Source organism: Mustela putorius, unplaced genomic scaffold (assembly GCF_011764305.1).
Source record: "Mustela putorius furo isolate JIRA1106 unplaced genomic scaffold, ASM1176430v1.1 tig00003899_pilon_pilon_pilon, whole genome shotgun sequence".
NCBI lineage: Eukaryota > Metazoa > Chordata > Mammalia > Carnivora > Mustelidae > Mustela > Mustela putorius.
Genome location: NW_025422048.1, coordinates 3,899,728 through 3,916,192, shown reverse-complemented (window position 1 = coordinate 3,916,192; position 16,465 = coordinate 3,899,728). Strand labels below are relative to the sequence as shown.

Here is a 16,465-nt window from a genome sequence, read left to right as displayed (position 1 = left end):
CAACTGAGGGTTTTGGAGGGGGGCCGTGTGGGAAGGGGTGAGCCTGGTGGTGGGTATTAAGGAGGGCACGGATTGCATGGAGCACTGGGTGTGGTGCATAAACAAGGAATTTTGGAACACTGGAAAAAATAAAATTTGAAAAATCATGGAGTGGGGAGCCTCACATAGGGAAGTGGAGAGCTGGAAGGAATGGAGCCTGGGGCGCGGTTCCACACTCAGGGCAGCCGCGGATGGGCGAGAGCCAGGAAGAGGACTTGTTTACAGAGTTTAGCAGCAAGGTGCGTGCTCACGGCACATGCTGGGCGGTCCAGCGGCCCGTGTCTGAATCTGGCTCAGTCACTTACCTGCTTGACAACTTGGGAAGCCGTGTAATATTTACGTGCTTCAGTGTTCTCATCTGTAATGGGGGATAATCATCTCCACCCCATAGAGTTTTTGTGAGGATTAAACATAAACTGTGTACAAGTGTCTGGCATACAGTTAAGTGTATGAGAAGAAGGATGATTGCCCCAACACACTTTTCCCCCCAGAATATTAATAAAATAATTGTGATAATATGTGAGACACTTTAAGGCCCGTAAAAGAAGGATGCCATGTGGATAAGGTTTCTATCCTTATTAAGAAACCATTGGTTGTACTTGGATAAAGGATTGGTTGGAAGTCTTAAATTTCAGTGTGTTAAGTGCAGAAAGCATCTTAAGTAGAAATGTGACATAGGGGCAGCAGTGATCGTCTTTAGAAAAGGCCTCCCATTGTTTCTTCGGTCCACCTTTGGACGCCGGGCAGGCCTCCCGCTTCCAGGGTAGTGCGGCGCATTTGGGTGTGTATGTCCTCGCGCTCTGTACTTTCCTGTGCCATTCTGGATTAAGCTCTTGGGCATCACAGTGTTTTCTGCCTCTTGTTACACTGTGAGCTCATTAGCACTCGTGTGGTTGCAAAGGTTTTTGGTGTTTTGTTTGCTTTGGTAAACTTGACCTTTGGGTGGGTGGTAGGAATAGGCACAGGAGAGCAGACTACTGGCTGTGCTTTTGAGAGCGAGAAACAGCTGGGCGTCGGAGGCTTTTCTGCGGAGACCAGCAGCCCTCCGCAGGTGGATGGCGTGGCGCTAACTGCGGCGGGCAGCGCGGGGGGGCCAGGTGCTCGAGACGGCCGCCGTGCCTTCCAGGAGAGGGTCCCGCTGCGCGTGCCGGCATTTGAGATTGCTGCCTTCGCTTCTCAAAATCTTAGCCGCTCACTTCTTTTTGCCTAACTTTGGTGAACCCCATCAAAACTTGCCCCCACCACTTAAGCACTGTGTCATTTCCACCTTGTGTCCACTCTGGCTCCAGTCCAAGTATACCTGCTTGTAAAAATGATTGCATGAAAATTACCGAAGCGGGTGATGGGGGCGCACATCTCTTCAATTGCCCAAATGAGAGTAGAGGATCCTGTGAATAGGCAATTAAAGCAAGGGTGCTCTTCCCCGGCCCTTCCGTTTTCAGTCCAAAACTGGGGACATTTTTTTAAATTGCTTTGAGATTTTAAAAATCTCAGCCTGAAATATAGTGGACTTTCTAGGGTGGCCACGGAATAGATAAAAGCAAACAGCTCATTTTCAGAAGGCAGCTGAAATGAGAAGCAGTACCTTGCATGTACACACACACACACACACACACACACCACACCTACCTGCTTTTCAGCCTAGATGCGGCTTTGCCTAGGACTCTTTTTCTTGGATAAGCAGTAAGTGGCCGACTGAGGGTCTCCCCGTGCTTCCTGCCCCCTCCAGGCCCTGCTCCTTGGTCTCATTCGGTCTCTCTTTGGTCTCTCTTGGTCTCTTTCAGTCTCTTTCAGTCCCTCCCTTCTCCTGGCACTGTGCTGCCCACAGGACGGGCCCCACGGGGCCCTCCGTGGTCAGAAGCCCAGCGTGCTCTGCCTGCCCGCACGGCTCGGCAGCCGTTCCCTACAGAGCTCTTCTGCTTCTCACCCTCCCACGCCAGGGGAGCTGTTCTTTTGAATGGGACTCAAGACCCTGCAAGTACGCAAGCCACCTCTCCTTTCAAAGGTTTTTTGAACTACTGAGGAGCCACAAGAGGATGTTTGTAAAACACGTGAAGTGGGAGGTGGTCTGATACCCGGAGTGCCCTCCGGCTCCCGGGGTGTCATCTTGTGGCCTTGACTTTATCCGCTGTGGCGCTCTTCGGCCGGGCCTGCTCTGCCGAGTTCTTACCTGCTGGCTCGCAGTGCCTCATTTCCCGAAATGTCTTGTGCTTCTTGCTTCTGAACTCCTATTCCTCGGACCTTTGCGGGAATACTCAGAGGCCAGGACCGGAGGTGGTTTGACGTTTCCTTCCGCCGGGCATCTTAGGGCACTGCCGGCGTGGGGCAGTTACAAACTAGATTCCCTGTTTGATGTGCTCTTGACCATCCAAGTTTTCTGCAGAGCGGCTTTGTGGCTACAGATTGCCAGTGGGGGACAGCAATGGAGACTTTTTTTTTCCTCCCTCGATCAACACCCCTGATCTGGACAGGTGATTTCCTCGGAGGCCCAGGTGCTTACTTCCTGCTTGTCCTTCACACGAGCTTGTGCACGCTTGGGAGGAGGCCAGCCTCTGCTGAAGGCGGTTTGCAGGCTGATGCCCGTCTTGGCATCTTGGGTGGCCCTGGGCCTTCGTGTCCTCCAGCTCCTGTACTCCAAGAGGCTGTGAAGAATCTATTCTGTGAGCGCTCTGAGGTAAAGGCCAGCACTTTTCCCCCCTGTTTGTGGTTAGTATTTAGCTTCTGAGTATTTGTTCCTCGCTGGCTAGCTCAGTAGAGCATTTTTAAAAAGGTTCCTGTTTTATCCAGCATTTAAAGATGCTTCCAGCAGAAGGCTCAGGGCATCTATACCAGATGCCTCTCCCGGTCGTTTCTGAGACGGGAAGCGCCCGGCCCTCTACCTCTCTAGCTTCCTTGCAGGTTCCACTGCTTCCTTCTGCTGTCCAAGTGTGGGTCCTCAAGAAGTCGGTTCTACCCCCTCCTTCTTGCTCTGTACCATCTCCTCATCAGTCGCTCTCCCTCTCCTGTCTTCCGGCATTGCCCGTCTGACCTGCCAGATCCAAAGCTTCTGTTTCCCTTTAACAATCTAGAACTTCAGCTGATACCAGAAGGTTCCTTTAATATGATCTCTCCTCTTTCCCTTAAACCTGCTCTCTGTGCTCCCATTTTCTCATGGTATCTTCTCTTCCTCCAAAATCAAGGCCACCACTGGAAGATTTCCCTTTTCCTGAATGTTTACTGAACCCAGGGTTTTTGTCTCTTTTTTTCTCAAGTGGTAGAATAGTACTTGGGCTGGTTTTCCTGCTTTCTGTCTGTCTCCTACCCAGACCCCCCTTGCATGTCCTCTCCCTGGGACTCGGCTCTCATTCCCCCACCTCCCGAGACATTGGCAGTTCCTCCCTCTCTGTTCGTGTAAATGCGTTTACTTTTGTGGCCTCACCTCTCAATTGTCCCCACTTTTTCCGACCCCCTCCTGCACTCTGGCCTCGTATTCGCTGAGTTTAGCTACCACTTACGCCTTTTTGTCATCATTGTTATTATCATGTCCAAGGTCATCTTACCCTTCCAGGCCCATCTCTCTAGAAGTAAGCTAGGCATTCTCTCTGGAGCCCCAAATGCTTTATCTGTGCTCTCCACTTTTCGTGACCAGTAGTTGTGCCCTGGTCACTGTCCTTTGGAGAATTTCTGACCTGTGAAAGACAGTGCCTGTGTCTTACTCATCTTTTTCTCTACTTAATACCTTGTACTGAGGTGGGTCCTCAGTAAATGTTTGTTGATAATATACTAAGGTCAGTAGAGTGATTGAATTAAGAACCAGCAGCAACCAAGTCATCAGTAAGAATATTCTGTTTAGAAAGGGCTTTTATTCAACAAGCGCTACTTTATAATTTTAAAAATAGCTAATACGTGTCCATAATTGAAAACTTGGGACCTCTAGAAGGTAGTGTTACGGACTCAATGTTTCTGTCCTCCCAGAATCCCGTGCCGAAGCCCAAGCCCCCCAGTGTGATGGTATTTGGAGGTGGGGCTTTGGAGAGGTGATTAGGCTTAGATGAGTGATCCCAGGATGGGATCACTGACCTGACAGGTAAAGGAAGGGGCGAGAGCTTGTGCTCTCCAGCATATCACGTACAGCACGAAGGCCACCCTCTGTAAACCAGGAAGTGGGTCTCACCAGCACCCAGACATGATGACTCCTGGACCTTAGACTTTTGCAGCCTCCAGAACTGTGAGAAGTAAATGTTCATTGTTTTAAGCCAGCCCGTCTGTGGTAACTTGTCATCCTGGCTCCACTAAGGCAGGTGTTTTGTGAGAGTAGCCCGCTCCCAGCATCCTTCACACGTCCCGTTCCCCTCCTCACAGATGACCCGTGTTGCCCATCTGTTACTGTCCACCCAGTGGTACTTTAAGCCTGGTCATGTAACTTGTTAGTCGTATTGTCCCCCTCTGACCCTGGCGGGAGTAAGCTGTGTGTTCTTCCATACCTTGCTTTTACATTTACCAAAAGCTACTGCCGGATGAGTGGGCCGCTTCGCCCTCTTTATGACCTTTATGGATGGATACCGAGGTCATCTCCGGGCGTCTGCCGCTACGTAAACTGTGGTGGGTAACCTTGCACATACATCATTTTGTACGTGCTCGTGTATGTCGTAGGATAAGTCCTTCGAAGCAGAGTGGCTGCTGTTACCACTGTCAGGAAAAGAAGATGTACTGGCTTCGCCCCCCACATGCAGTGCGTCAAGAGCGCCTGTTCCCCTCCAACTCCGTTCGTTTCCTGTGGCTGCGAGGACACGTGATCACAAACTTGGAGGCTTAGAAAAACACGAGTCTGTCATGTTACAGTTCTGGAGGTCAGAAGTCCAAAATGGGTCTCACTGGGCTAAAGTCAAGGGGTGTGGTGCTGTGTGTCTTCTGGGGATCTAGGGGAGAGTCCATTCCTTGTGTTTTCCAGCTTCTCGAGGCATCCACGTTCCTTCGCTCACAGCCTCTTCCTCCGTCAGAGCCGAAGCAGTGGTGGAGTCCTTCGAATTGCTAACTTTATTCCGTCGTCCCTCTCCTTCTCTGATTCCCACTCTTTGGCCTCCCTCCACATCTCAGGACCCTTACGATGACATTGGCACTCTTGCGATGTCCGGGGTATTCTTCCTTTCTTAAATGAGTCAGGAGATTAGAAATCTTAATTCCATTGGCAGTGTAATTCCTCTTTGCCACGCACGGTGATGTAACATGGGTCACGGGGAGTAGGACTACCATCTCTGGGGGACCGTTCTGCCCACTGCACCAATCCAGGTTACTTCCAGATTTTTTTATCTTCACTAATCTAATAGGTGAAAATGTGGATTCATAGTTTTATTTTGTATTTATCCTATTTGACTAGAATTAAATATTCTTTTTTTTTCTAGAGAGATCACAAATAGGCAGAGAGGCAGGCAGAGAGAGGGGGGAAGCAGGCTCCCCGCTGAGCAAAGAGCCCGATGCGGGGCTCGATCCCAGAACCCTGAGATCACGACCTGAGCTGAAGGCAGAGGTTTAACCCACTGAGCCACCCAGGTGCCCCAGAATTAAATACTTTTTGGTTTGAGCTATTCGTATTTCTATTGATTGTCTGTAGCTTCTGCCTATATTTCCTTTGGGATTTTGGTCTTTTGCTTGTTAATTGTAGGAGTTCTTTATGTAATGGCCATACTCATATTACGAGTTGCAAATATTTTCCCCATATGTCTTCTGACTATGGTGGCTTTTGCTATAGGAATTTTAAAAAATCTTTGTATTTATCATTTTTTTTCCGATGGGGGTCCCTAAGACCACCCCAAGTTCAATGATTCATTCAGACAATTCAGAAGATTTAACATACAGTCATGCTCACGAGTGTGATTTATTATAGCAAAAAGGTATAGAGGAAAAGCAGCAAAGGGAAAAGGCACATGGGTAAAGTCTGGGGGGAAACCAGGCACAAACTTCCAGAGTTTTCTCCCAGTAGAGTCACACGGGAGACACTTATTCCTACAGCAACAACTTGAGACAACACATGGGAAGTGTCACCAACCAGGAAAGTGCAGCGCCATCTGCCTAGCAGGTACCCGAATCACTGCATCTCAGGAGGAAAGCAGAGATTAAGCATAAAACATGCTTATACAGGGAGCCGGGGTGGCTCAGTTGGTTAGGCGACTGCCTTCAGCTCAGGTCATGATCCTGGAGTCCCGGGATCAAGTCCCGCATCAGGCTCCCAGTTCCAAGGGGAGTCCGCTTCTCCCTCTGACCTTCTCCCCTCTCATGCTCTCAGTCTCTCTCTCTCTCTCAAATAAATAAATAAGATAAAATAAAACACTTTTATACAGTTGAGGCACCATAAACCCTTCTTATCAGTTAAGGAGCTATGGGAACTCTCCCGAGAACCCAGCTTCCCAGGGGCCAGCCGAGGGCCAACCTCACGAGCGGACCTGTTTCAGGAGAGCAGCCGGGCCTGCTAGGTTGAACTCTTGTCTGCGGAGTTTCCTTTCATAGCTTCTGGGTTTTACATCACTGGTAGGGATGTCTTCCCTGCTCAGAGTTGTAGAATAATTCTCCCTAGGATATTCCTTTAAAACTTCAGTTTCTTTTTTAAAATGTAAATATTTCACTGATTTGGAATTTATTCAGGGCTCCCGTGTACGATACCACCTTTATCACACACACTTCTTTGTGTTTGATTTTGGAACATTTCTTTTCTTGCATCAGTCACCCTTCAGGTACCAGTAACGTTCTTTTAACCACTGAGGCTTTAGAAAATGGAAGGTCTGCTAGGTCAGGCCCCTCCTCCGCCCTCCTCCTCCTCATCCTCCGTTCCATCCTTTCCTCTCTGTGTTTGCTCTGCAGGCGCTTACACAATGCCTGCCGGCCTATGGCTAGGTGCGGGGAGCTGGGCTCATGCCCGCTTGTCGGGAGGACAGACAGACACACGGACTGCAGACGCCTGTGCGCGGGATATCAGGGGAGGGGGGAAGTAAGGGGCTTGGTGTCAAGGACAGCTTCCTGGAGGAGGTGAATCCTGGAAGACGAGCAGAATGACTGCTGTTAGCACTATCGGGTAGAGGACTAGGAGAATTATTGAAGCCAACGGAGATGTAAATGGTCATTTATGTGTTAGCCGCTTTTGACCTAGGAGGCTTTTGTCACACTTTTGGATGAAATTACTTTTGATGCAGTTGCATGAAAGATGTTACTTTGAACTGAAAAATTTCCAAGTTTCACTACCTCCTATAGTTCTATCTCAAAATTTTGGGCTCCCCCCCGCCCCGCGCCAACTTTAATGAAAGCATTCTTTTTCCTTATACAAAGAGGTCTTGTTTCTTAAGTGTAACCCGAAAGATGAAAATGAGGTGATTTTACATTGCGACACCCTGAAATGGTAGATGGAATCTTTTAAAAAGGCAGGTGTCTTCAATTTCAGAAACGAAATTTTAAAAATGGCCACTTAAGTTCCTGTTCAGACACTGCAGAATTCCATCAGGAAAGGAGTGAGTGAACAGCCCCCTAGATGTTTAGTGCTGGGTGTTCAGAGAGTTTGCTTGTTTCCTAAAAAGGGTCTGCTTTTCCTCAAACTTGTGTCCATGCCTGGTGGCAGCATCATTTGAAAGCACTGTTAAATCTGCATAGCTTATCAGTTCATTCCCTTGGGTACTATGAAAATAGTTTTCTTCTGTAACCGCCTCCCTTTTGAATGGTATTTAATTTTTACACATCTGACTCTCCAACCTCCAGTTCTGAGACACAACCTGCCAAGTCTTTGGGGGAAGAGGCTGTCTGAGAGGGGCTTCATGAGATCTAGAAACTCTAATTCACGGACAGACAGCTCTCCCACCTTGAAGAAGAAAACTAAGCAAGTTGCTCAGTATTTATAGAGCCTATTAAATAGCAGTAAATCCAATCTAGGTGTTTTAAGTGAGTTTGTGCATCTTCACATAGGGGCTGTTTTAAATAATGGCTAATTAAATGAAATCTAAAACCTGTTGTCCTTCAGGTTTTATCCCCCACCCCACAAGACAACAACAGTGATAAATGTATGAAAATTTAAATGACAAGTTACATTCTCTTTGTCAGAGCTGTTTTTATCCCTAGTGTGAAATCAGAGATTTTCATCTCAACTTTGTCCTTTAACATTTTTCAAATGTTACATTGTGCTATTTTTAATCCTGGAAAAAATGCACATGATTGCTTTTTTTTTTTTCCTTAAGTCTCCATGCATGGTATCTCTTAACTAGTAGGAATCTGAATTGGTGAATTGCCCAAATACTAGTCTAGAGCCAAGTGAAGGCAGGCCTGCTCACTTGAAGCCAGGGTAGGCACGCAAGTGTCCTTTCATGGTTTGGATACAGTGCTCTAGCTGTGCAAGGTGTTCCTGATGGCTCAGGCTGAGTGAAGGGGACATGGGACTTCCATGTACATTTTTGTAACTTCTTGTGAATCTCTAAGTATTTCAAAATTACTTTCTTAAAAAAAAAAAATAGTGGAGCAGCCCCCCAGCTAGCCTGTGCACATAGAAGCCTTGGGCTGTAATCCTGAGTGTGGTCCTGTATCCTGTATGGCACGTGGCTCTTCAGGATCAGGGCACTGAACAGGGGCGACCACCCCCACCTCCCCCCACCCCTGGAAATTCTGGCTCCGTGGGGAGGGAGGGCAAGGTGGGGCCCAGGCACCCCTGGGCACCCGCCCCTGTTGCCCCAGCCTGACTCTGAGGTAGGGTGTGGCCAGCCCCGTGGAGGGCCTCCCGAAGCCCCCATGGGGCAGAACTGTTCTGGGCCCAGAGGCGGAGCTGTCCCCCCCCCACCCCTGCCCACGCACACACAGTTGCACTCCTGCTGCAGGGTCCCCAGGCCCTGAAGTTATGTCACTGCCAGGATGGATTCACTGTAACCCGGCTTACGCGCCCGGCTCCCTGCTCCATCCTCAGAAAGGAAAGTTTTCTTCATGGCACTTCTGGTTCCCTAAGAGAGGCTCTCAGGCGATCCAGGGATAGAGTTAGGAATCCCTGGAAATGGCAGCCCTCTGCTAAAGTCCGAAAAGACTCAAAGCCTTAAAGAAGAGAAAATCAATGACAGCTAAAAATCTCAAGGCATGTAACCCATTAACCTTAGGTTTTAACAGTGTTCGGACAGGAGCTTAAGACTTGTCACAAGTCACCACTTGTGGGGAATTTTGTACTCTGTAATAATGAGGTACAGGTGAAGGGTTTTGTTGCTTTGCTTTAATACTTAGTAAGTAGTTTTGGTAATAATCCACATTTATGTTATCCTGTTGAGAGCTTGTTTTAAAACTCTTGCTTCATTCTCTTACCTGAATCTTTAAGAGGAAAAAAAAAAATAGGTAAAAATGAAAATAACCTGGGAAATCAGTCTGGGTACATCCAACTTTAGAAAACATCCGCATTGGTTCTTTTGGAAAGCTTGCCTCAGGGGAGCCAGATACCAACAACTTCATGTTTGAATTGTGTTTTTCTTTAAAAACTAACAAGTAATAGTTTTTTTAAAATATTTTTTCCTTGGGGCACCTGGGTGGTGCAATCAGTTAAGTATCCAACTCTTGGTTTCAGCTTAGGTCATGAATTCAGGGTTGTGAGATTGAGCCCTGTGTTGGGCTCTGTGCTAAGTGCAGAGTCTGGCTAAGACTCTCTCTTCCTCTCCCCTGCCCTGCTTGTTCTCTCCCTCTCCCTTTCTCTCAAATAGACAAAATATTAAAATGTATATATATATATATTTTCTTGTAATTGTAAGCTAATTTATTTGGATGGTTAAAATATTGGTTTAGACACCTGGTCTTTTCGACCTTAAGCTCCAATTCAGTATTTGATATGCTCCTGTGTTATTTCATGACCAGGACTATCTGGCTGTTGGTTGATTCATAAATTTTCCTGAAATATCTGAGCTCCAGGTCCGGCTCTTAGCTCTTAACCTGGGAGTTGTTTCCATCACAGAGTTCTCAGAGGCATGTTTCAGAGGTAAAGGATGCCAGTTCATTGACTCATCCTGTATATCTGGATGTCATTTAGGCCGCCTGAGATGTTGCTACCACAAGGACACTGGACCCACTCTCCTATTAATGACAATTTTTTATATTACTTGTATTCAGAGTTGCCTAAAAGCAAACCTATTAAAGAAATTATAGGGGCGCCTGGGTGGCTCAGTGGGTTAAGCCTCTGCCTTCAGCTCAGGTCATGATCTCAGGGTCCTAGAATCGAGCTCCGCATTGGGCTGTCTGCTCGGCAGGGAGCCTGCTTCCCCGTCTCTCTCTGCCTGCCTCTCTCCCTGCTTGTGATCTCTGTCTGTCAAATAAATAAAAAAATCGTAAAAAAAAAAGAAATTATAGAGATAATTTTGGTTTGGGCTACATAACTTTCATCTTCTGATAATGATTTTATGAACTTATATACCTCAGTAATTTTAATATAAGATACAAGAGAATATGTGAAGCAAGAAAGGAGTTGCTTTATTATTTGTAACTGAGAAACAGTTACATTGAAAATGCTGCTGGCAAGCCAAAGGGTCCTGATGGCATTATTAACACACATGACGATTTTTCTGGAGAGAAAGCTTTATCTGGCCTTCAAGTTAGTCATTTTATTCTGTTTTTAAAAGGCTGCCATATTCACTTGAGCTGCATGGGAAAACGGCAAATAACTAAAAACAAACAAACAAAATAAACCAAAAAAAAAAAAAAAAACAACAACGTGGAAGTCAGGAACTCATTTCAAGAAAGCAGCATATGGGTCTTGTAAAGGGGGTAGGAGCCCTGTGTCTCAGACCACCGCCGTCTACACGTATGTGAGCAGCGCAGTGGCGGGCGGAGCTGATCATACGCTCTCCAGTGCCAGAGGTCGCCAGCAGAGCACGTTGATGCGTGCTACAGATTGTTTCCATCAAAAGTCCCTCCGCCTTTGCGTTAAACTTCAAGTAACAGGAATCATTCATATCCCGCAGTGGTAGGAATAATTAAGGACTGCCGGGGGTTCCGTGTCCGTGTGAAGCCTCGGCGGATTGCTTAGCTAGCTCAGTATCATGTGGTTGGTGTCCTGCCCGCCGTAGACTACACAGCGCTTGGGCCTACCACTGCCTGCCCTGAGACCTGCTGGGGGGGGCCCCGTGCTTCAGAGAGTTCAAGAAGACAGTCCGGAGAGCAGTCTCCTAGTCAGTTTTTACCTTAAACCTCTGGCTTTTTGAATACATAAAGCTGTTGCTGCCGAGCAAGGCTTTTCCAGAAATGCCGTGTAGTGTAGGGGAGGGGAGGCTGGCGTGCACAGTTGCAGGACGACAGCAGAGGAGAGTGGGTGGCGGGGAAGATAACCGAGAGGAAAAAGTGCCCAAACCCGGTGCTTCGCGAGAACGTGGTTGTACAGGGGCTGTATAGACTGGGCATTTTCTCTGGGCCAACGAGTATGTATGCTGCCTACTGTGGACCAGATACCATTCGGTTACGGAGGATACAGGATGTGACCCAAGCAGGTGTCTCTCTTTATGGAGCCCATGGTCTAGGGCAGGGAACAGTGGGAGTCCAACAGTAAACAAACAAGGAAACGTGCAGTGTGTCAGATGGTCGTAGGTAACAGGGGAATAAGATGGGAAGGAGAAGAGGGGTGCTGTTCTGGGAGGGGTAGCATGGAGTCTCTCTGTAGGGTGTCAGAATAAGTCTCACTGACTAAGGTTACATTTGGGCAGAGATGTGAAAGAAATAAAAGGGAAAGCCATGGGGGAAAAGGATTCCAGGCAGCGGGACGGCAGGTGGAAAGGCCCTGACGTTGGCATGTGCTGGGTGCTTTGGGGGAACAGCGAAACTGGAGGTCGGCGGGGCTGGAGCGGAGGGGGCGATGGGAGAGCAGAGGCCTGGTAGGGACTGTGGCCAGATGGCGGACAGCTGTGTGTAGGCCACTGGGCGGACTTCTGCCTTGACTCCAAGTGAGATGGAAAGCACAGGAAGATTGGGGCAGAGGAATGACTCGGGCTGACTTAGGTTGTGACACTGTTACTCTGACTTTAGAGGTTAAGAGGCAAAGTAGGGGACCAGTTAGGAGGTTATAGTGATGCAAGCAGAGATGGTTGAGGCTTAGAGCAGGGCGGTGGCAGTGAGCTGATGAGGATGGCACCGAGGTATTGGGCTCAACTAGAAGGATGGGGTTGCCATCGACCGAAGTGGGGAGGCTGTGAGAGGAGCAGGATGGGTTTGGCTTTGGACGTGTTAACTTCTGAGTCTTCCAGATGCCTCTGGAGGCAGGCTGGAGTTGTGGAGCGGTCCCTTGGACAGCCAGGTGTGCAGATCCAAGTCAGGGCTGGAGAGCCAGAAATACTTAGGAGTCACTGGAATACAGATGGCATTTGAAGCTGTAAAATTCGTCAATATCGCCTCCAGAGTGAGCACAGGGACACAAAGAGGGCCACGTCCTATCATTGCGTGGAGGTCAGGGCATCGATTCAGAACTCACTGAGAACAGTTAATTAAGAATTTTCCTAATGTCCTTTCCCTTTTAAAATAGATATAAACATGGTATTGTTCCCTTGTGAGACAGTCATCTGTTTAGTGATTATTCCTGAATTTCTTTTTTTTTTTTTAAGTGGCTTTTACCTGATCAATTGCTAATGCTGTTCAAAATAGATAGGTATGTTTTGGTCTAGAAATCTGATGTTTGTGGAACATCATTTTTTAAAAAGAACAAATGAAAAGAGATGTTTGTAGCCATAGAAAATTGAGGTCTCAGAAGTAATGCTTACTCAAGCTAGAAGGTAGCATTAAATCTGGTCTTCATTTCCCACTCTTACTCCTTTTTTTGAAAGTCTCGCTTTGGGTTGTGATTTCATGGTAGGCAAACCCAGAGGACATGGAATTAGGAGACTATCAATTCCGTCACGTGGAACTTGAAATTCTTTTCTTTTTCCTTTTGCCTTTTCTAGCCCATATTTGCATTTCTAAATGAAGAAAAGTTTAACGTGGATGGGTGGATGGTTTATAACCCAGTCGAAGAATACAGAAGGCAGGTAAGTCATGTAGCAAATCGCAGACATATGAAATGAATCAAATATTTGGAATTTAGAGGAGTCAAACTTCTATACCTTACTCTTTAGGAATTCGTGTCACTATATATTTACGTACCTGGGAGCTTGACTATCACTGACAGCTAGATTCAAATTATATTTATTCTGATTTGCAGATTGAAATGAATTAGAATGGTTTCCCTGTAATGATGTCTTTTCCAAGAAAGCTTTGATGGATGGATATTCAAATTGCTTTTGCTGCTCTCTTCTGTAAACCTCACCCACGTGCATGGTTGTTGTGCTGTAAGAAACACGGTGGTACAGTGCTGCTATTCAGGGACAAAAGTCTCTTGTGGCACTTTTGTGAAGAAGAACCTGTGTGTTTTATGTCCAAAAGCCACAATTTGACCTCTGATTTAACCAAATCTGTAGGCTAGCTTGGAGTTATGTGATGGAGTTTTTCATAGTTCTCATCCTACACAGCTCTTAAAATAATTGGGAACTTTTGTCGGGTGAGCTTTGAGAATCAGATCAAGCCTGATTGCCTTATATGAAAAGGCAGTGAAGGTAAAGTAAAATCTTAGAACCCTAGACTTGAGAAGAACCTTCTGGCCACCACCTCCACTACCAAGGACCTGTGTTGATTTTCTCTTCTCTCTCTCTCTCTCTCTCTTTTTTTTTTTTTTTTTTTTTTTTTTTAGTCTTGACCAGTGGTGTGCATATTTGTAAGCAGATTCGATGCTCAGGAATGTGGGTGCAGGAGTTTGAATCCCATGTATGAGGTAGTATGTCCTATGCTTCCGGAAGTCAGCTTTAGAGCGTTGAGTTTCCGAAGGCTATCTATACCTCTCGTTTTTTAATGACCTCTGTTCTGGGTCAGTTATTGAGGCAGAAGAAAGACCATTAAAACATTTTGCATGTTTTGGAGACCTCTGTAGCATCATGTATTTAAATATCTGTATCTTAGTTTTGGAGTGTTACTGACATATTAAGACTTATTTTTTTTAGATCAGTGTTCCTAGCTTGATACAAGACAGTTCCTGTTTAAGATTGCATGCATGTATGAACTGTTGAAAGGTATCTTGTTTTAGACTGCCATTATATTTCATCTTTTCTTCCTATAACTTTCTCATGGGACTTATAACTCTCTAATTGGACTCAGCATCAGACTCACCTGTTTGGTCCGTGGTCTATAGGACCAGACCTAAGGAAAAGGTACAATGTCTGTCCCCAAAGCAAGCACCCACATAGCTCACCTTTGTTTGTGTATTTGTGTATTTGTGAGTATGGGGAGAGAATATTCCACCACCTCTGGATCTTGTCCATACTAGATACGGTTTTGTGGGTGAATGACAGGACGGGAGGTGTACGCCTTGTCTCCCTGTCGCCTTAGCAGTGTGCTTAGAATGCAGATGACTGTATTTCTCACACAGCCCTATAGGGCAATCACCAATCCCAAACCACTTGATTGAAAAAACTTTTAGGAGGTGGCGAAATGAGCCTCCCCAGAGGGGTTTTCCTCTATTTCCCCTCTGTGACTTTCTTCATAAACTTAGCTTCTTTCTACTTTGGAGCAGACTGAAGCATTCACTCTGTTTTGAGCAGGGAGAGGGAGTTGCCCAATCTCTTTTCTATCCTCAGTTAGACACAGGTTGAAATTACATGATGCACTTTTCTTTGGGGTGGGGGTGGGGTATACAGGTGGGGGATGAACTTGGGTTTATCTTTATTGTACAAGTAGTAAGAGATAGCTTGACATGAAATAAAGGAAGATCTCAAATTCAAGAGAATCTGTATTCATCAATGATATTCTAGAATTGTGGGAACCACCAGTGTTTTGTCTTGTGTTCTTATGTTGTCTGGATTATGGATTTGGCTCCCTTTAGTATAAATCGGTAGACGGTCACTACCCTGTGGTCAAAGAAGCATGTGCAGATTCTGCTAGAAAGAAGAAAGGAGACCCAAGGCCAAATCCAGGTACAAAGTCATGGAGTACTGACTTAGACTTCCTTTTTTCCTACAGGGCTTGCCCAATCACCACTGGAGAATAAGTTTTATCAATAAGTGCTATGAACTCTGTGACACTTACCCTGCTCTCTTGGTGGTTCCATATCGTGCCTCAGATGACGATCTCAGGAGAGTTGCAACTTTTAGATCCAGAAATCGGATTCCAGTGAGTACTACAGTTAATGTTTTCCTCAGAGATTGCCTTTTAGCCCATAAAAATAGTCAGGTCAGAGAAACACTCTTGGAATTGCAGGCCACAGTGTGCCTTCTGAGTGCAAAGTGCTACGCCTGCTGGGAAAAGAACTAAGACAGCACCCATCTTCCAGAGCTCACAATCAAGGTCAGAGAATGAGTGCAAACTAATTCTTATTTGAGAGAGGGTCTAAGTAATGCATAAGTCAACCAAGTGCTAGCTGGAAGGAAAGAGGGAAAGAGGAGGGTTTCTGGTTTTCACCTTTGTAATACTGTACGTGACGTGTGATGGGCTTTCCATGAGCGTCGGCTCAATCATACTGGAAATGACATAGAGCACATGGCAGCTTTAGTAGGTCTAGCTTGTCCTCATCACATTTGCAAGCTCTCTGAATGCAGTTAGCAAACTGGAGCCAAGTGCAGATTATTCCAGACAGTATACTTACGGTATCATTGGACCTAGTTCACAAAGTTCTCTTTGGCTCTTAAATATTTATGTATGAGTCATACTGTCTACTTTGTGTGCATAAATTTTATTGACTAAAAATTTAGAGAATTTTTTCCCCTCTTAATTTTTAGGACATGTCATAATAAGTACATTGTTTTGTTTTGGTTTTCTAAATAACAGATTTTGGAAAAACAAGGATTGAAGAAATGAAGATTTAATGTCACCTTGCCTTTAACTCCAAGTCTAGACATTTTTTGTCCTTAAAAGGACATTCATGTGAAACTTTTGTAGAATGTCAACATAATAGGAATCACAACTTTTAAAATGCACTCGCTCCTCTGATTATGAGTGTCTGTTCATATGTTAATGATCTCTTGGTGGTTCCATACTTGAACATATGTTCTTTAGCTCGTTTTGCTAGAGTACTGTGCCAACGAGGCTAGAGTTACAAGTTTACTTACTCCTCTTCTGCTCTGTTGTGACATACTTTTCTGTGCCCACTGTCTCATCCACAGGAGAACTAAGCTAGGGTAGTATGGATGGATTTTGTTTTACCTTCATTCAGTTGAACATGTACCATGTCAAGTGTGTGTGTGTGCGCATGCGTGTGTGTGTTTGTGTGTGTGTGTGTGTGTGTGAGAGAGAGAGAGAGCAAGAGAGAGAATTTCATGGGATTTAGGGCAGGAGAAGAGATGAAACAACTGGGCCCGGTCTGCTGTGCTCAGCTACCATCTGGACCTACTAGTCTCTGCTACCCTGAGTGAGCGAGAGTCTACTGTGGAGCCAGTAGAATGCTTAGCTTTTT

General features: G+C 46.1%; 1 protein-coding gene across 4 annotated transcripts in view; it reads left to right on the top strand.

Moving 5' to 3' along the window:
* Positions 1 to 16,465, top strand: part of MTM1 (myotubularin 1) — a 90,752-nt gene that overhangs the window by 49,814 nt on the left and 24,473 nt on the right. For all 4 annotated transcript variants that reach the window (XM_045067976.1, XM_004776625.3, XM_004776624.3 and 1 more), the window contains 2 exons: positions 12,933 to 13,016; positions 15,037 to 15,186. In XM_045067976.1, coding sequence (XP_044923911.1) covers positions 12,933 to 13,016; positions 15,037 to 15,186 — 234 coding nt within the window. The remainder of the gene's footprint in view (positions 1 to 12,932; positions 13,017 to 15,036; positions 15,187 to 16,465) is intronic.